This window comes from Sebastes umbrosus, chromosome 3 (assembly GCF_015220745.1).
Source record: "Sebastes umbrosus isolate fSebUmb1 chromosome 3, fSebUmb1.pri, whole genome shotgun sequence".
NCBI lineage: Eukaryota > Metazoa > Chordata > Actinopteri > Perciformes > Sebastidae > Sebastes > Sebastes umbrosus.
In genome coordinates, this window is record NC_051271.1 from 38,601,577 (window position 1) to 38,618,207 (window position 16,631).

Consider the following 16,631-nt stretch of genomic DNA (forward strand, 5'->3'; position numbering starts at 1 on the left):
GTGATAAAGTTGCCAAGGCGCCACCTTCTGGGGGGCGCTGGTCGCCCCCTAAAAAAAAAAAGAATTCTGCATTGAGGTAACAAATGATCAAATAAATAAAAAGAAATACACTCTTCGCCCCTGTATCTCTCTTTCTCACACTTATCATCTGCATGGCCGCACAAAAGTGTAAATTGTAGTGAAACAATATCAGGGACCAATCTTATATATATATATATGTATATATATATATATATATACATATATATATATATTATAATAATACAGTTATTTTTTGAAAATAAAAATCTTGTGTGTTGCGGTTTACGGGGCTAGGGTTAGGGTTCTGGGGTGTAACGCTAACCCTAGAGCTCCTGAATTTTGCCTAGGGCAGGGGTCAGCAACCTTTACGATCAAAAGAGACATTTTAGGCACAAAAAAAAATCTGTCTGGAGCCGCAAAACATGTGATCATTGTGATGAAGGTAACACAGTTTATAGTCTAAGAATATAGTATATAAGTCTAATGCAGTGAGGGCCAAAGATACAATGTACTACAGAGTATTAGGGCCACATCATAAAGTCATAACTTTACGAGAAAAAAGTCGTAATATTACGAGAATAAATTCATAACTTTAGGAGAAAAAAAGAAAATAACATGTAGCATACTTTATAATATTATGACTTCATTCTCATAATACTACGACTTTTTTTCTCATAATATTATGACTTCATTCTCCAAATCTCAGATTTATTTTTTATCCTCAATGTGGCCCTAATACTCCGTCATATCGTCGTACCATAGACCTACAACAATGATAAATAAAAATGAAAAAGTAAACAAAAAAACAGTTATTCATTTCCACTCATTTTTTAAAAAATCCACAGCGAGCCACTGGAGAGCGGCTAAAGAGCCCCTCTTCAGGGGCCCCGATGTGGCTCCGGAGCCGCAGGTTGCTGACCCCTGGCCTAGGTCACCAAAAGGGCTAGAGGCCCTGATGACATATGAGTCTACAGTTATTCACAATTCCTCCCCGGCATTGAGGAGTTTGGTTTATGGCGTTTTGCCATCAACACTTCAGAACACTGCGATGAACAGCGCGTTGAGCATAAACACCTAAGTGCGTGCTCGTAACTTGCGCGCCATCTGTGGAGGCGAAGAGGAAAGACAAAGCTTAACAGTTTTACGCCTGTATTAGACAGCCAGAGTAGAGAGAGAGAGATGACATGAAATGAGGGGAAAGACAGATGGGGAAGGACATGCAACAGAAGGCCCTGACCAGACACAAACAGGGACAAAGCTGCTCAGGTTTGGTGCCTTAAAGGTCCCATATTGTAAAAAGGTGAGATTTTCATGTCTTTTATATTATAAAGCAGGTTTAAGTGCTTTGTAAATACTGTGAAAGTATCAAAACGCTCAATCCATGGAGAAATACACACAGCCCGTATTCAAAAACTGCGCCTTTGAAACAATCTATCAGGATTTCTGTCATTTTGTGATGTCACAAATATACAATTTATAGACCATTTCACAGTTTTAAACGTAAACATTTTCGGTTTGGAGTGTATGTGACTGACATCAGCTGACAGGAAGTAAACATGGACCCAATCTGTTGCCTAGCAACATAATTCCGTCACAATTCCGATGAAATGCACTAAAATGGAGCATTTCAGACAGAGTAAATGCAGGTATATTCAGGCAGACAGTATGAGGAAAATAAAGGTTTTGTGAACATTAAAGCATGTAAACCTGTTCTAGTAGAAACCCAAAATACAAGTATGAACCTGAAAATGAACACAATATGGGACCTTTAACCCCGAGCCACCAGGGCAGCCCATAATCCAATACTCAATAGCTCAGATAGTGTTGTGTTACTTTGCTATTTGTAGGCAGTTTTTTAGCCACTAGTTCCTCAGTTGATTTATTTTCCCCTTATAATGAATGCCTAAAGTTTAAGATGTGGCCGTAGTTAAGAAGATTTTTGTACATGCCATTATCAAGTTACACTCATTTGGCAGATGTTAGTCCATTAAACTCAACAGGAACAAGAGCTGGAGGTCATTAACAATTGGACATGCAACCCACCCAAATAAATAACTAAAAGTTAGTGCTGTCAAAGTTAACGAGATAATTAACGCAAATTCTTTTAAACGCCACATATTTCTTTAACGCATTAACGCAACTCGTGATTTTTAGATTGTTGCGGGCAGTTTCAAAGCTCGAGTGAAGATACTGGCATCATGAAACTAAACAACATGAGGAATCCATCGGTACCAACCACGTCATCAAAGGAGGTTAAATAACGCTCCAAACTTGCACTAAATTTTAGTGAGGAAAAACTCATGTCCATTTTCACAGGAGTCCTTTGACCTCTGACCTCCAGATCAGTGAATGTAAATGGGTTCTATGGGTACCCACGAGTCTCCTCTTTACAGACATGCCAACTTTATGATAATCACATGCAGTTTGGGGCAAGTCATAGTCAAGTCAGCACACTGACACACTGACAGCTGTTGTTGCCTGTTTGGCTGCAGTTTGCCATGTTATGATTGGAGCATATTGTTTTATGCTAAATGCAGTACCTGTGAGGGTTTCTGGACAATATCTGTCATTGTTTTGTGTTGATAATTGATTTATAATAATAAATATATACATACATTTACATAAAGCAGCATATTTGTCCACTCCCATGTTGATAAGAGTATTAGATACTTGTCAAATCATCCTTTAAGGTACATTTTGAACAGATAAAAAAATGAATCGCGATTAACTCTGGACAATCATGCGATTAATCGTGATTAAATATTTGAATCAATTGACAGCCCTAATTTGTTACTGATGTTCCAGGTAGTGTGCTCCTTCACCCCTCATTGACAGCTCTACAAAAATGTGTTCAAAGAGCTACAGTACAGGCTACAGTGCTCAGGGTTTATTTAAATGTTGTACAGGCTTGTATTATTGATTGGGGGAGAGAAAAGTTGGAATGAAAAAGTAGCTTTCTAGTTTGGCCACAAGATGGTGTGACAGCTCTTGAAATGGAAACAAGACATGAACCATGTGGACCGCCTGAATCGATATAAAAAAAACCATAATCAGGTCTTTGTTTCACTCATAGACGTATAGTGTTATAGACTCTACATGTTGAGCTTCATTGAAGGAATATTTCTGTTATGATCATGGACCTTGTAAGAAGGAGTAATCTAAACCATCGGTGGTGCTGTTCTGCTGAGTAAAACATGCTTCTCTCTTTGTTGCTCGACCTTGTTCAAAATAAGTTCCTGTTCCTTTAAGGGATCTCTCCAAAAATTCACCGTAGTGACGTTGCTCATATTCCATATTCAGAGAATGTCCAGTGGAGTGTGGAATCTCCTACTGCGAGAGCAGTCTCCTCCGGGTGCTGAGCAAAAAGCAGGTCAGATCATTTCATCTTTACTCACACTTACTGGCATCTTCCAATCAAACCCAAAAAAAGTACATTGGAATTAATTGTAACATGTAGACATGTGCTTCTCAATTTCATTTTGACTGTGTGAGAAAGTTTGTTATTGCTGTATTTTCCTCCCTGAATGTGATGTAAGAGTAGTTACAGCTGTCTAAATGATGAAAACTTTCAACCATACGCTTTTATTTTTTTTACTCTTGTCATGTAAATTGTAAAAGTATTCATACTCTGTGGATTTTTATTAGTTCACTGAAAGCTGATACAGGGGTTCTAAAGTGGCTCTTAAACAGTACACACCTAGATCTTTTATTTCCAAGTTCATTTTCAAACTTTGGCTACAAGTGTTACATGGAGTCTCAGTGGCTGTTGGCGATGAAAGCGTTTTTACACTCACTCCTATGCACAGACCCGGCAGGAAGTACATGTGCAGTGAACATCACTTCTTTCTCATAAGGCTAAATGTAGCGACATGGTCGAGCAGTCAACCGTGGGCTTCTTTCTACCCCCTTTTTTATTTTTATAAACTTCTTTTTATGCTGTCCAACCAACAGGAACAGTGAGATGCAAGTGTTGCTTCTATTTCTTCACAGGCTTTGTAGAAATAGTAAGGGGAGGCTTTTAATAATGTCAAGAACATAAGCGTCGATTTGTAAAAAAAAAAATCTTGAATGTATGCAACAAACACCATTTTTATAGTGTTAAATGTTCTGTCTTTATTGCTCTGAAACACCATGACCTGATTAGACATATGTGGATTCCAAACTATCTCTCATTAATATATGTTGTAATTTCTCTCCACAGAACATTTGGTCATCATGAACACAGACAAAGATCCTGAAGTTACTAGCCCAGAGGGGTCCGGGATGGGTGAGTATCTGATTCCTTGTCTTTAGTGTGAGAGTGTACGTGATCAGGCTGCTACATTTCCACCATCCTGCCTACCACACTGCCTCAGCGCACATGACTGTAGAGTATTGATGAAAGCTGAAGCTGTATATGCGCAGGCTGCTGCAGTTGACAGCAGACAATAAAGTTGTCTTTGTCCCCGTGTGAAGAAGTGTTCCTGCACATTTATTGTCGGCGACAGGATTTTTAATCTTCCATTATTCTAACAGAGAACTGTAGTTTACTGGTGTGAAGTTCTCCTAATGAAACAAAATGTGACACAAAGTTCTTTTGTGTCACTTCTCAGACGTTTGCAGTGATGTTGCAGATGTGAAGCCGCAGGAGGAGGAAGAAGAGAGGGAAGATAATTCATTCAGTGAGAATGGAATGCAGTGTGATGAAGGTGGTGTGACAGGTCCACGTATGTAAACCCCCCCCCCCCCCCACACACACACACACACACACACACACTTGACATCTTTACATTGTGCTTTGCATTTTAGCCATCAAGCTCACACCGTTCAGCATCTTACAATGACTTTTTTTACATTACAAACAGTTGGAAGAAGTCTGAGGGACGCTGCTACAAACCCTGAGATTTAATACAGTGAAACGAAAGGGATCATGAGGGTCTTGTAGTTATCCCGGGGGTATAGTTTAAGGTGTCTCCTGCTCTGGTGCTCATCACAACGTTTCATTCAGTGCAAAGTAACGAGCAAATCATTCTCAGAATTTGATTTAATCTGCTTTCAACACTGTTAGGATGGAGTTAGAGCAATGACAGGAGTGCCAGGTCAATCCCCAGTCCCAGCACATCTTAATTCTGTAATGTGATATGTTAAGATTCGGGCTGTCAAGCGATTCAAATATTTAATCGTGATTAATCGCAAATTAATTGCACATTATTTATCTGTTCAAAATGTACCTTAAAGGGAGGTTACCAAGTATTTAATACTCTTATCAACATGGGAGTGGGAAAATATGCTGCTTTATGCAAATGTATTTATATATTTATTATTGAAAATCAATCAACAACACAAAACAATGACAGATATTGTCCAGAAACCCTCACAGGTACTGCATTCAGCATAAGAAAATATGCTCAAATCATAACATGGCAAACTGCAGCCCAACAGGCAACAACAGCTGTCAGTGTGTCAGTGTGCTGACTTGACTATGACTTGCCCCAAACTGCATGTGATTATCATAAAGTGGACATGTCAGTAAAGGGGAGACTCGTGGGTACCCATAGAACCCATTTACATTCACATATCTGGAGGTCAGAGGTCAAGGGGACCCCTTTGAAAATGGCCATGCCAGTTTTTCCTCACCAAAATTTAGTGTAAGTTTGGAGCGTTATTTAACCTCCTTCATGACAAGCTAGTATGACATGGTCAGTACCAATGATTTCTTTAGGTTTTCTAGTTTCATATAATGTCAGTATCTTCACTCTAGTTTTAAAAATGTTGAGCCCGCTACAACCTCAAAAATATTGATCGCGTTAATGCGTTAAAGAAATTAGTGGGGTTAAAACAAATTTGCGTTAACACGTTATTATCGCGTTAACTTTGACAGCACTCATTTTTTGTGATTGTGGTTAAATAAATTGTAAGTTATGGTGCTGTTAGATTGCTGCTAGACTGCCCCGTTAATACAGACCGTGCCTCCCTTTGTGTGTGGCGTGCAGGAGAGCAAACAGCTTTTTGACTGCAGTGAAAATGTTTTTTTTGAAAGGCTAAACACCAACAAATATGGGTTGAAGCAGAATATTCCGTTAGATAAAAACATGTTGTGAAGTTTGGAAATGATTACATCTATCTTTTTTCAATAACTGTCGACTTTTGGACTTTACAACGCTCCGAAGTAATTGGAAATATTTGGATCACACGAGTCAGAAACAACCCTACACAGCCGCCACTGGAATGTAATTCTGCAAGTATAGTCAACATTTAGCCTAACTTTGGAGCGTTTTTTAGCATCCTTTGCAACTAACTAGTATGACCTGGTTGGTACCGATGGATGCCTCAGGTTTTCTATGAGTCCAGTATTGTTTGCGTTAATGCTTTAAAGAAATTAGTGGCATTAAAACAAATTTGCGTTAGCGCGTTATTATCGCGTTGACTTTGACAACCCTAGTTCAGGTTGTCAGATATTATGGGTATTTCTTAAAACAGGAACATTTGTCACATTTCTTAACTGTGACCACCTTGTTTCACATACAATATTTTGAGTGTAGTAATGTTTTCACTCAGACCTGTGGTCTTAGTCTCTTAGTTGTCACAAATAGAGAACATGTTATTACAGGCAGCTCTCCTATTTATTTCTGACTGCCACCCATCTACCCTGCTGGGTGCATTTCCTAAAGCCCTGCTCTGCGTCTGAGGCGCAGCCTGCGGTTCACTGCTCTGAGACCCTGGACTCTATATCGGGCCTCTCGAGGGCTCTGTGCGTGCAAAGTTTCCATAGCACCTCTGAGCGCTTTCCACAATACAAGGCGCCGCTCTTCAGCTCATCACCAGTCGCCGCCAAGACCACAGTGTGGTTTCTGGATGATACTAAATGCGTTGACACTTAGCAAAGAGGCTAGGTGAGAGGTCCTGCAAACCGGGCCTCAGGACTCGGCGCGTTAACAGTTGTAAAGTGTTGAGAAATTCACACACAGTTGGGTAGATCCTGTATGGTGTGGAAGTTTGGGCTACAGTGGGTAAGAAAAGTTAAAATGGTTGTGAAAAAATAACAGGAAAAACTTGCATATGGTAGAAATGAAGTAGAATTAGTGCTCTGATGGCTGATGGAGGACCTTTGGTGCAGATTAATGTTGGATTGGTTTCAGCATCTGTGATACAGGCAATAAGCAATCAATGTGAAATCTCTTTTTAAAAGCAGATGAGGAATCGATGTTGTCTGTGTGAGACGCCGGCTGCGTCTCTCTCCTGCCCTGGTTCTAGTTTCTCTCTGCATTCAGAGGAAATGCCTTCCCCTTATCTCCAGCACACATCTTCTGAATCTCTTTGTGACACTATGCATCGGCCCAAATTAAGCTACCCACACTGTGGAGATGTGCTAGTACTAATATGAAACTATCAGCTATAAATACAAATGTAGAAGTGAAGATGTGACAGTGTTTTACATTCTGGTTGGAGTGGAGTCTCATCAAGCTTATTTAGATCCTTATTTGGAAGTGAGAACAAGCATCAACTGTTGTGTATGGACTATACATCACTACATATATCTTTTTTTTTACAATGTGTTTCACTTCATGTGCGTTAACATCAAATCTATTCTTTGATTCTCCCTCGCGTAGATGTGATAAAGACAGAGGCGGAGGAGATGGAAGACGACGAGCAGCACCCCGAGGCTGAAAAAGAAAGAGAGACTGTGCTCAAAGAGGAAGCGGAGGGGGCCAGCGAGGACGGGACGGAGGAAGGATTCGACGAGGAGAGGACAGAGGAGGACGAAGACGAGGAGAGGGACGGGGAGGGGGACGAAGAGGGAGACGCCCTGAATGAGCCACAGGACCTGTCGCTGGTGGACTACTCGCGTTACGACAGCGCGGCCCTGCCAGACGCCCACGCAGCAGAGGCGGCGGCTGGTGAAGAAGAAGGGACCTACGTGCCTGGAACCGTGGCCCCCCGCATCCAGACGACAGGCAAGCTCAACTGTGACATCTGTGGCCTGTCCTGCGTCAGCATCAACGTACTGCTGGTGCACAAGCGCAGCCACACGGGTAAAGCACAGGAACACAGCCTAAGCACCTGACCTCAAACACAACAGTTGCGCAATCATCACTGCGTCGATAGCATTGGGAGATAGCGCCTCGCGCTGACTAGGTCAAGTTGTTGACGCACGTGGCCTAACCAGCGCTACAGCAACAGCAAGAGGTTGTGAAATATCCTCCATTGTTCAAATATGAAGCACATTGCAATAACTTGATTTGTGAACAGATAGGTCAACACATCATAGAACATCTACAGTCATTATTTTGCCCCGAATGATGCAATTCCTGTCACAACTCACTTGTGTATACGGTGCATGCTTCGAGCAGAGTTACACTCTGGAAATTAATGTTCACCTGGTAGACATGAAGCACAGTTTCTGTCACGGTCACCTTATTGTCTTTCCACACGTAGTAATTTTTGTCACTGCCAGCCACATGTGCACACATCATCTGTTAATAGGCAACTCCACTCATCTTTTTACTGACGCGTGGAGCTGACTAGTAGAATAATGCCGCCTTCAGATGGAACCCATGAGGCTGTGTTTTCGACAGGGGAAGTCAAGTGCACAATATGCTTGGCACTTGTGCGGTTTGAGTCGTGAGAACATTTGTTTCTAGGTTTCTGACAATCAGAGTGAGATGTCGCCTTGTTCCCTTTTCAAAGATGGTGAATGATTCTGTGTTTTTTTTGCAATTCACTGTGATACTAGGGACAAGAGAAGGGTTGACAACAGAGCTGTCAAAGTTAACGCGATAATAACACGTTAACGGAAAATTCTTTTAACGCCACTAATTTCTTTAACGCATTAATGCCATTGATCCTTCGAGGGATGTAGTGGGCTCAGTTTTTTTAAAGCTAGAGTGAAGATACTGACATTATATAAAACTAGACAAAACCTGATGAATCCATCGGTACCAACCAGGTCATACTAGCTTGTCGCAAAGGGGTCCCTTGACCTCTGATCTCCAAATATGTGAATGTAAATGGGTTCTATGGGTACCCACGAGTCTCCCCTTTACAGACATGTCCACTTTATGATAATCTCATGCAGTTTGGGGCAAGTCATAGTCAAGTCAGCACACTGACACACTGACAGCTGTTGTTGCCTGTTGGGCTGCCGTTTGTCATGTTATGATTTGAGCATATTTTTTATGCTAAATGCAGTACCTGTGAGGATTTCTGGACAATATTTATCATTGTTTTGTGTTGTTCATTGGTTTCCAATAATATATATATATATATATGTATATGTATATATATATATATACATATACATATATATATATTTACATAAAGCAGCATATTTGCATATTTATATTAAGAGTATTAAATACTTTACAAATCTGCCTTTAAGGTACATTTTGAACGGATAAAAAATGTGTGATTAATTTGGGATTAATCATGATTAAATATTTTAATTGATTGACAGCCCTAATATCACAGGTACTGCATTTAGCATAAAAAATATGCTGAAATCATAACATGGCAAACTGCAGCCCAACAGGCAACAACAGCTGTCAGTGTGTCAGTGTGCTGACTTGACTATGACTTGCCCCAAACTGCATGAGATTATCATAAAGTGGACATGTCTGTAAAGGGGAGACTCGTGGGTACCCATAGAAGTCACATATCTGGAGGTCAGAGGTCAAGGGACCCCTTTGAAAATGGCCATGACAGTTTTTCCTCGCCAAAATTTAGCATAAGTTTGGAGCGTTATTTAACCTCTTTCATGACAAGCTAGTATGACATGGTTGGTACCGATGGATTCTTTAGGTTTTCTAGTTTCATATGATGCCACTGTGGGTAATAAAGGAATATCTTATCTTATGCCAGTATCTTCTCTCTAGCTTTAAAACTGAGCCCGCTACAACCTAAAAATTGCAAGTTGCGTCAATGTGTTAAAGACATTACTGGCGTTAAAACAAATTTGCGTTAACGCGTTATTATCGTGTTAACTTTGACGGCCTAAAATTAAATGCACAATTGCTTTTCATGGTGCGTGTTTTTTTTTTTTCCTCACTCAGGTGAGAGGCCATTCCAGTGCAGTCAGTGCGGCGCCTCCTTCACCCAGAAGGGAAACCTGCTGCGCCACATCAAACTGCACTCCGGGGAGAAGCCCTTCAAATGCCCCATGTGCAGCTACGCCTGCCGTCGACGCGACGCTCTGAGCGGCCACCTGCGCACCCACTCTGGTACCAGCCAGCCACATACTCGCTCACATGCACTGATACTGTACGCACCTGTGTACAGTATCATGTCGGTCGGTTTCTCACTCCCTCGTGTTGGTTTCTCACTCCTTTTGAATCTGAGCGCATGAGGTCTGCTGCTGAGCCTGCGTTGCTTTTCCAGTAACAACCCGCCATGCGCCTCTCATACGGTTACACACATCACATATGGCATCTTACTCATTTACCTCTGGAAACTTACTCATTCACTTTCAGTTCACGTGTTTTACCTGCAGACAGTTTCTTAATGTGCACATCATCAGTTTTGTGTGAAACCACGTACTTGAGGCAATAATACTAGCTGTACCATTTAGATGGTGTTGATGTTTCATGTGTTGGTGATTAACTGAAACTTCTGTTCACAGTGGAGAAACCCTTCAAGTGCAACCACTGCAGTCGCAGCTACAAGCAGAGAAGCTCTCTGGAGGAGCACAGAGAGAGGTGCCATGTGTACATTCAGAACAAAGGTCCCGCTGAGAGAGGTGAGCAGACAGCACACACACTCTGACAGTCGCTCCATCACCAACGTCTCTGAAACTCCAACACGTCTTCACACACTTCACACATGCACATAGAACTGTCAATGTAATCCGACCGCTGCACCATCTACATAAACTCATTTGCACATTATGGAGCACACGATAATGTGCTGTTATTGCTAGCAGATCCTGTTTTTATAGGCTCATTAAATTAATGAGCTTATGGCTGTTACCCCATCATTACAGCTAAATAGGTTATGGCTGCTGTGGTGTGGAGGCACAGCGTATGAAGACCGCTTCTAACGTTTGGAGCGGCAAAGGGGAAGCCAAATATGTAGGGCAAATGTTTCAGCCCAGCCACTCGACACACGCACACACACACACACAAAGATACACCCTCTATGTTTTAGTTATTAAAGCTTTATTTAACCAGAGAAAATCCATTAGATTAGGGAAAGATTAGGGCTCTCAATTAATCATATGATTGTTCATAGTTAATCATGATTAATTCATCGCACATTTTGTATCTGTTCAAAATGTACCTTAAAGGGAGATTTATCAAGTATGTAATACTCTTATCAACATGGGAGTGGGAAAATACGCTGCTTTATGCAAATGTATGTATATATTTATTATTGGAAATCAATTAACAACACAAAACAATGACAGATATTGTCCAGAAACCCTCACAGGTACTGCATTTAGCATAAAACAATATGCTCAAATCATAACATGTCAAACTGCAGCCCAACAGGTAACAACAGCTGTCAGTGTGTCAGTGTGCTGACTTGAGTATGACTTGCCCCAAACTGCATGTGATTATCATAAAGTGGGCATGTCTGTAAAGGGAAGACTCGTGGGTACCCATAGAACCCATTTACATTCACATATCTGGAGGTCAGAGGTCAAGGCACCCCTTTGAAAATGTGGTGTTAAGATTAAGTGTAAGTTATTTAACCTCCTTCGCGACAAGCTAGTATGACACGGTTGGTACCAATGGATTCTCAGGTTTTCTAGCTTCATATGATACCAGTTCACTTTACCTTTAAAACTGAGCCCGCTACATCCTCCGAAAGATCGATTGCGTTAATGCGTTATTATTGCGTTAACTTTGACAGCCCTAATTGAGATTAAATCTCTTTTGCGATGGCAATCTGGCCAAGAAGGCAATAAAGTTAAACATCGTCAATTCCATACATACAATAAAACAAAAACATAACATAACAGAGTAAAAACTGAAGTCCACGCATCACCAGAAGAGGTTAAATAGACACTATGTATTTAACCTCCCCCCCAAAAAAAATGCCTTTACATACTGACAGGACAGTTGCACGGTTGCAACACACAGACAATGCTGTGCTTCTGTGGTCACCAAATGTCGTAAGTTTATGCCTGATAGTGCCGCGGCGGTGAGGAAGTACATCCTTATCCTGTGGTCTCCTCTCCTGCACTGGTGGAGTCAAAAACCCACCAGGAAGTGAGGTCAAAGGAGTTTCTGATCTCAAATTAATATCTCGTTCCTCCCAGTGTGACTCAGCTTCAAGCAGCTGGTGTGTTTTGCAAGGTTTTTTTCACTTCACTTTATAACCTTGAAAGCTTCGACAGGTGGACAGTTGCAGCTCAGCACGCTGCCTTTACTTGTGATACCGCTTTGATCGAGAAGACGTCTTTGTTTCCTCGTTGCACTTACTCCCTCGCTCTCTTGCTGTCAAGCAGAAGACGGCCAGACACCCAGGACTCAGATGGGCACTGAGCGTGCTCTGCTGCTCGACAGGCTCGCCAGCAACGTAGCCAAACGGAAGAGCTCCATGCCGCAGAAGTTCACCGGTAAGAGCAGCTGAACACAGACACACATGGGCTGAGTAGAGGCACTGACCTTAGCAGATGATGCTGTAATTTCACTAAATCACTTTAGATTTAAACAAAAACATTAGGATTGCCTGCATATTTTTTAGTTTGTCTGATGTTTATCTATTTAATTGATAATTGCTAATTTTTATCTGTTGATGCCCGACTGTTTACTGACTTCTTTATTTTGTGCCGCTATGATACACTGCTGCCTTTTTGAAATGTTTACATCGTTTGAGCTTTTTGCTGTGCCTTTATGCTGTTACAGAATTCATGTTTTTGTAGGTGATTCCAAGTTGTCTGTCTAAGCTACTGTGTGTTTGTCTGTGCTGGCCTCCATCTCTTACCAAACAGGAATTGAGGGCAGAGCACCTGCCTCATACCTGCAAACACCACAGAGTGGCTCCACTGTCCTAAATTCTCTGCGAGAAATGTGTCATAGGTGGGTATTGGTAACCGTGCATGGTTCAATAAATGGATTCATGAAAAAAACGAGACACGTGCACTTGAAACGTCTCCACTCAATTACTCACTTTGCATGTTTTGATTCAAAATCCGGTACTATGAGTGATGAATGATCAAAAGATAGGAGTTTCAGTAAATGGCTGACTTTAGGGGCGTTCACACACACACACACACACACACACACAACAATTTTCGATAGTTGGCTCCCAGCTTTCGGGTTCAGCCTAACACTAGGTAGTAGTTTCGCAATCAAGCCTCAAGCCGCTCGCAAAACGAGTGTGTATTGGCGAAAAAAAAAACTCCTACATCTCTCGATCAGGTTGACAAATGAAGTGAGATCTTTCAATATGACAACCACAGGGGGAAAAGAGAAGTAATGTCTGCGACCGCAGAGAGAGAGAGAACAGGCGGGAGGCGAGAAACGTGAGCAGGTGCCTCTCTGTCTATACTTCTGTGGTGCAGCTGCACCAGAGGCCTCCGTCTGCGTCGTCTGCTTCCTCTCAGCCCTCTGTCCTCTCATGCCTCCGAGCTCAACTGCTGGCTTTAAAGCTTCTTCTGTCCTGTGAACCTGGCGTGTTCCACTTTTCCTTTGCGGTGCCCCGAGGGGGTGCACATTTTTCTCATTGCCTCTAATCAACACCAAAGTGACGACCCCTCAGAGCCCTGTAAGGAGCTCTATTAGATCTCTTTCCATCTGTAAGCAATAAGTGTTTGAACTGCCGCTTGCTGCCTGTGGTATTTCTCTGGTCGTGCTGTTGGATGAAGTCTTGAGTGCTCTTTCTTCTCATGCCGCCGGTCTAGGCGACAACGGCGTCTGCCTGGACCTGAGCTTTAACAGGGAGTTGGTCTATCGAACTGACGTCAAGGAGCCTCCGCCGGGCTCCCCGGGGCCCGACACCCACCATCAGCAACAACCCATCCCCACAGGGCCAGACGGCAACCCAGCTCCCTCCCGCAGGCCCTACCCCATCCAGCTGAGCCGCAGCGACATCGGCCCCATGGGCCTCACCAACGGCCACAAGATGGCCATGCCGCTCCTGGGCCTCCCTCACGCCACCCCTCCACCCCTCGGCATGGACTCGTTCCACGCCGACGGCTCCCAGATGTCCCAGCCCGTCATGTACACCTTAGGGCACCTGCTGGGGGGGCTGAACCATCAGAACGGCATCCCTCACCCGCACGCCCAGCCCATCCCCTTGTCGCCGCTTGAGGCCTTACGGGTGGTGCGAGCCGACGGGGAGGGCGGAGCGGTGCCCGGGGCGGTGTACCCCTGCGGGCACTGCAGGGTGATCTTCCTGGACTACGTCATGTTCACCATCCACATGGGGTGCCACGGCTTCCGTGACCCGCTCGAGTGCAACGTGTGCGGCCACCGCAGTCGGGACCGTTACGAGTTCTCTTCCCACATAGCCCGCGGCGAGCACCGCCTAGAACTGAAGTAGCTTTCATTCATGCAGACGTTCATGCTTACACACACACACATACATACACACACACACACACACACACACACACACACACAGACAGATAACACTGTATGAGAACACACACACAGATTTACTCATATAAGTAGCTGGTAGTATCAGAAATGAAAGCATGAAGTAGCAGCTATGCCACTCTCTGTCTGTCTTTTATACGTGTGTGAGTGTGTGTGTGTGTGTCTGTGTGTGTGTGTGTGTGTGTGTGTGTGTGCATGTGTGTGTGTGTGTGTGTGTGTGTGTGTGTGTATGTAAGAGAGAGAGAGATTGAGAGAGACGTTATAGGAGTGTGACGGGTGTCGGAGTGTTCTTAGTCATACTGTACTCATCTGAAAAGATGGCCTGTAAAGTGTCTATGCGGGAGTAATTCTACTTCCTTTCATACGTCACATTTGTTCTTAATGACTCCTGCTGTAGCCACTGCTTATATCATGTAGCCCATATGCCATATATACATTCAAATGTTCAACAAAGTAGCAAAAATGTATGCATTTATTGTTTATCTGCTGTTGTTCTTTTCCCTGTTATTTGTGTAAAGGTGTAAAAATAAAAAGATAGACCTGCACCTTGTTGAGAGAAGTTTATCTTCTCTTAAAAACACATTTGCCAATTCAAGACTGCAGAAAAAAAAACAGTCCTATTATCTAGAAGGTCACATGTCTCCCTTTCAGGCTGTGGTTTGAGAGAAGTGCAGTTCACGGCTTCAAAAGACATCACTTCGCTCTGCACCATGTGTTGGTTTCTCACTCCTGAATATTATACACTCAAACAAAGTTAGAGAGGGCTCACAGTTTTGCAGAGACGTTTTTGTCACACGAAATAGAGGTTTATATATATGACTTAGAAAGCACAAATAAGTAGGACAGAGGTGATGGTAGGTCTAAATGAATTGTAAAGTGCTGTTAAAAACAGATTTCTCTGAGAGCATATTAAAGCTGTTATGTTACATTAAATCAGGAATAAAGAGGATGAGCCTCTGCCAGGGTCGGCTTAAAGCTGCAGTAGGCAACAATTTTTGGGCATCATTGGGCAAAAATTCCATAATAACCTTTCAGCATATTGTAATTCAAGTGTTCTGAGAGAAAACTAGACTTCTGCATCTCCTCTTGGCTCTGTTTTCAGGCTTTAAAAAATCCCAATCACAGGTCATTTCAGAGAGCGAGAGAGCGTTCCTATTGGCTCTGCCCCGGCTGGTGGGCGGTGCTTGGTATTTCCTCAACAGATCTCAACATGGCTGCCAGGTCACAAACGTTCTCGTTTTACAGCTAAACTACCAACCGTGTTTCTGAAAACATCTGAGGAGAGAAATAGACATCACAGTAACAGAATATTGATTCATATTTGATCAGTGCTGCCTAGTTTGACTGTTGATCAGAGTTCGCCAGTGATTGACAGCCGGCTCTCAGACGGAAGCTGGACGGCAGACTCCAGATCAGCTCTGATTGGTTGTTTTCCTCCGGTCTGTGAAATCATGCAGATGCCGTTCGGAGCACCATGCACTACTGTCAGGATATAGTGATTGTTTTATAAAAATATATTTTTTTAAATCATATTTGCTCCAATTCTACCCACTGCAGCTTTAAGGCATAGGCCATATAGGAGGTCACCTAGGGTGCCACCTTTTGGGGGGGGTGCTGGTCACCCTCTAAAAAACAAAGAAAAAATAATAAATAAAAAAATACTGGTGGCGCCCTTCCTTATTTTTTACATTGAGGTAACAAATGAACAAATACAGAAAGAAAGAAATACACTTTTCAACCCTGAAACACTTTTTCATCTGCCCTTCATCAGCACTTGTTTGGTAATAAAAGTGTAAATTGTATTGAAACTGACTAAACACTTTTAAGCCAACAATATCAGGGACCAGCTGTATATTTATATTATAATAAATACAGTTATCTATGAAAATAAAAATCTTAATTTTTGTCTTAAAACCACTGTGATGTCTGATGTGTGTTGCGGTTTATGAGGCTAGGGTTAGGGTTCTGGGGGGTTGAACCCTAACCCTAAGGGCGGCACCCAATTCCAAATTTTGCATATAGGGCACCCAAAGGTCTAGAGCCGGCCCTGGCCTCTGCAGTATCTAACATTGGTATGATCTGAAAATAATC

At 42.5% G+C, this 16,631-nt stretch overlaps 1 protein-coding gene across 6 annotated transcripts in view; it reads left to right on the forward strand.

Moving 5' to 3' along the window:
- Window positions 1–15,085, forward strand: part of LOC119485296 (zinc finger protein Aiolos-like) — a 44,408-nt gene extending 29,323 nt beyond the window's left edge. For 2 of the 6 annotated variants that reach the window (XM_037764785.1, XM_037764786.1), the window contains 8 exons: window positions 3,322–3,391; window positions 4,223–4,288; window positions 4,614–4,727; window positions 7,611–8,033; window positions 10,050–10,217; window positions 10,616–10,732; window positions 12,446–12,556; window positions 13,844–15,085. In XM_037764785.1, coding sequence (XP_037620713.1) covers window positions 3,325–3,391; window positions 4,223–4,288; window positions 4,614–4,727; window positions 7,611–8,033; window positions 10,050–10,217; window positions 10,616–10,732; window positions 12,446–12,556; window positions 13,844–14,484 — 1,707 coding nt within the window. In that variant the 5' untranslated portion in view covers window positions 3,322–3,324 and the 3' untranslated portion in view covers window positions 14,485–15,085. Of the gene's footprint in view, window positions 1–3,321; window positions 3,392–3,833; window positions 3,985–4,222; window positions 4,289–4,613; window positions 4,728–7,610; window positions 8,034–10,049; window positions 10,218–10,615; window positions 10,733–12,445; window positions 12,557–13,843 lie in introns of those variants that run through there. The other 4 variants (XM_037764788.1, XM_037764789.1, XM_037764791.1 and 1 more) reach the window with 4 other exon arrangements.
- The last annotated feature ends 1,546 nt before the right edge of the window (window positions 15,086–16,631 follow it).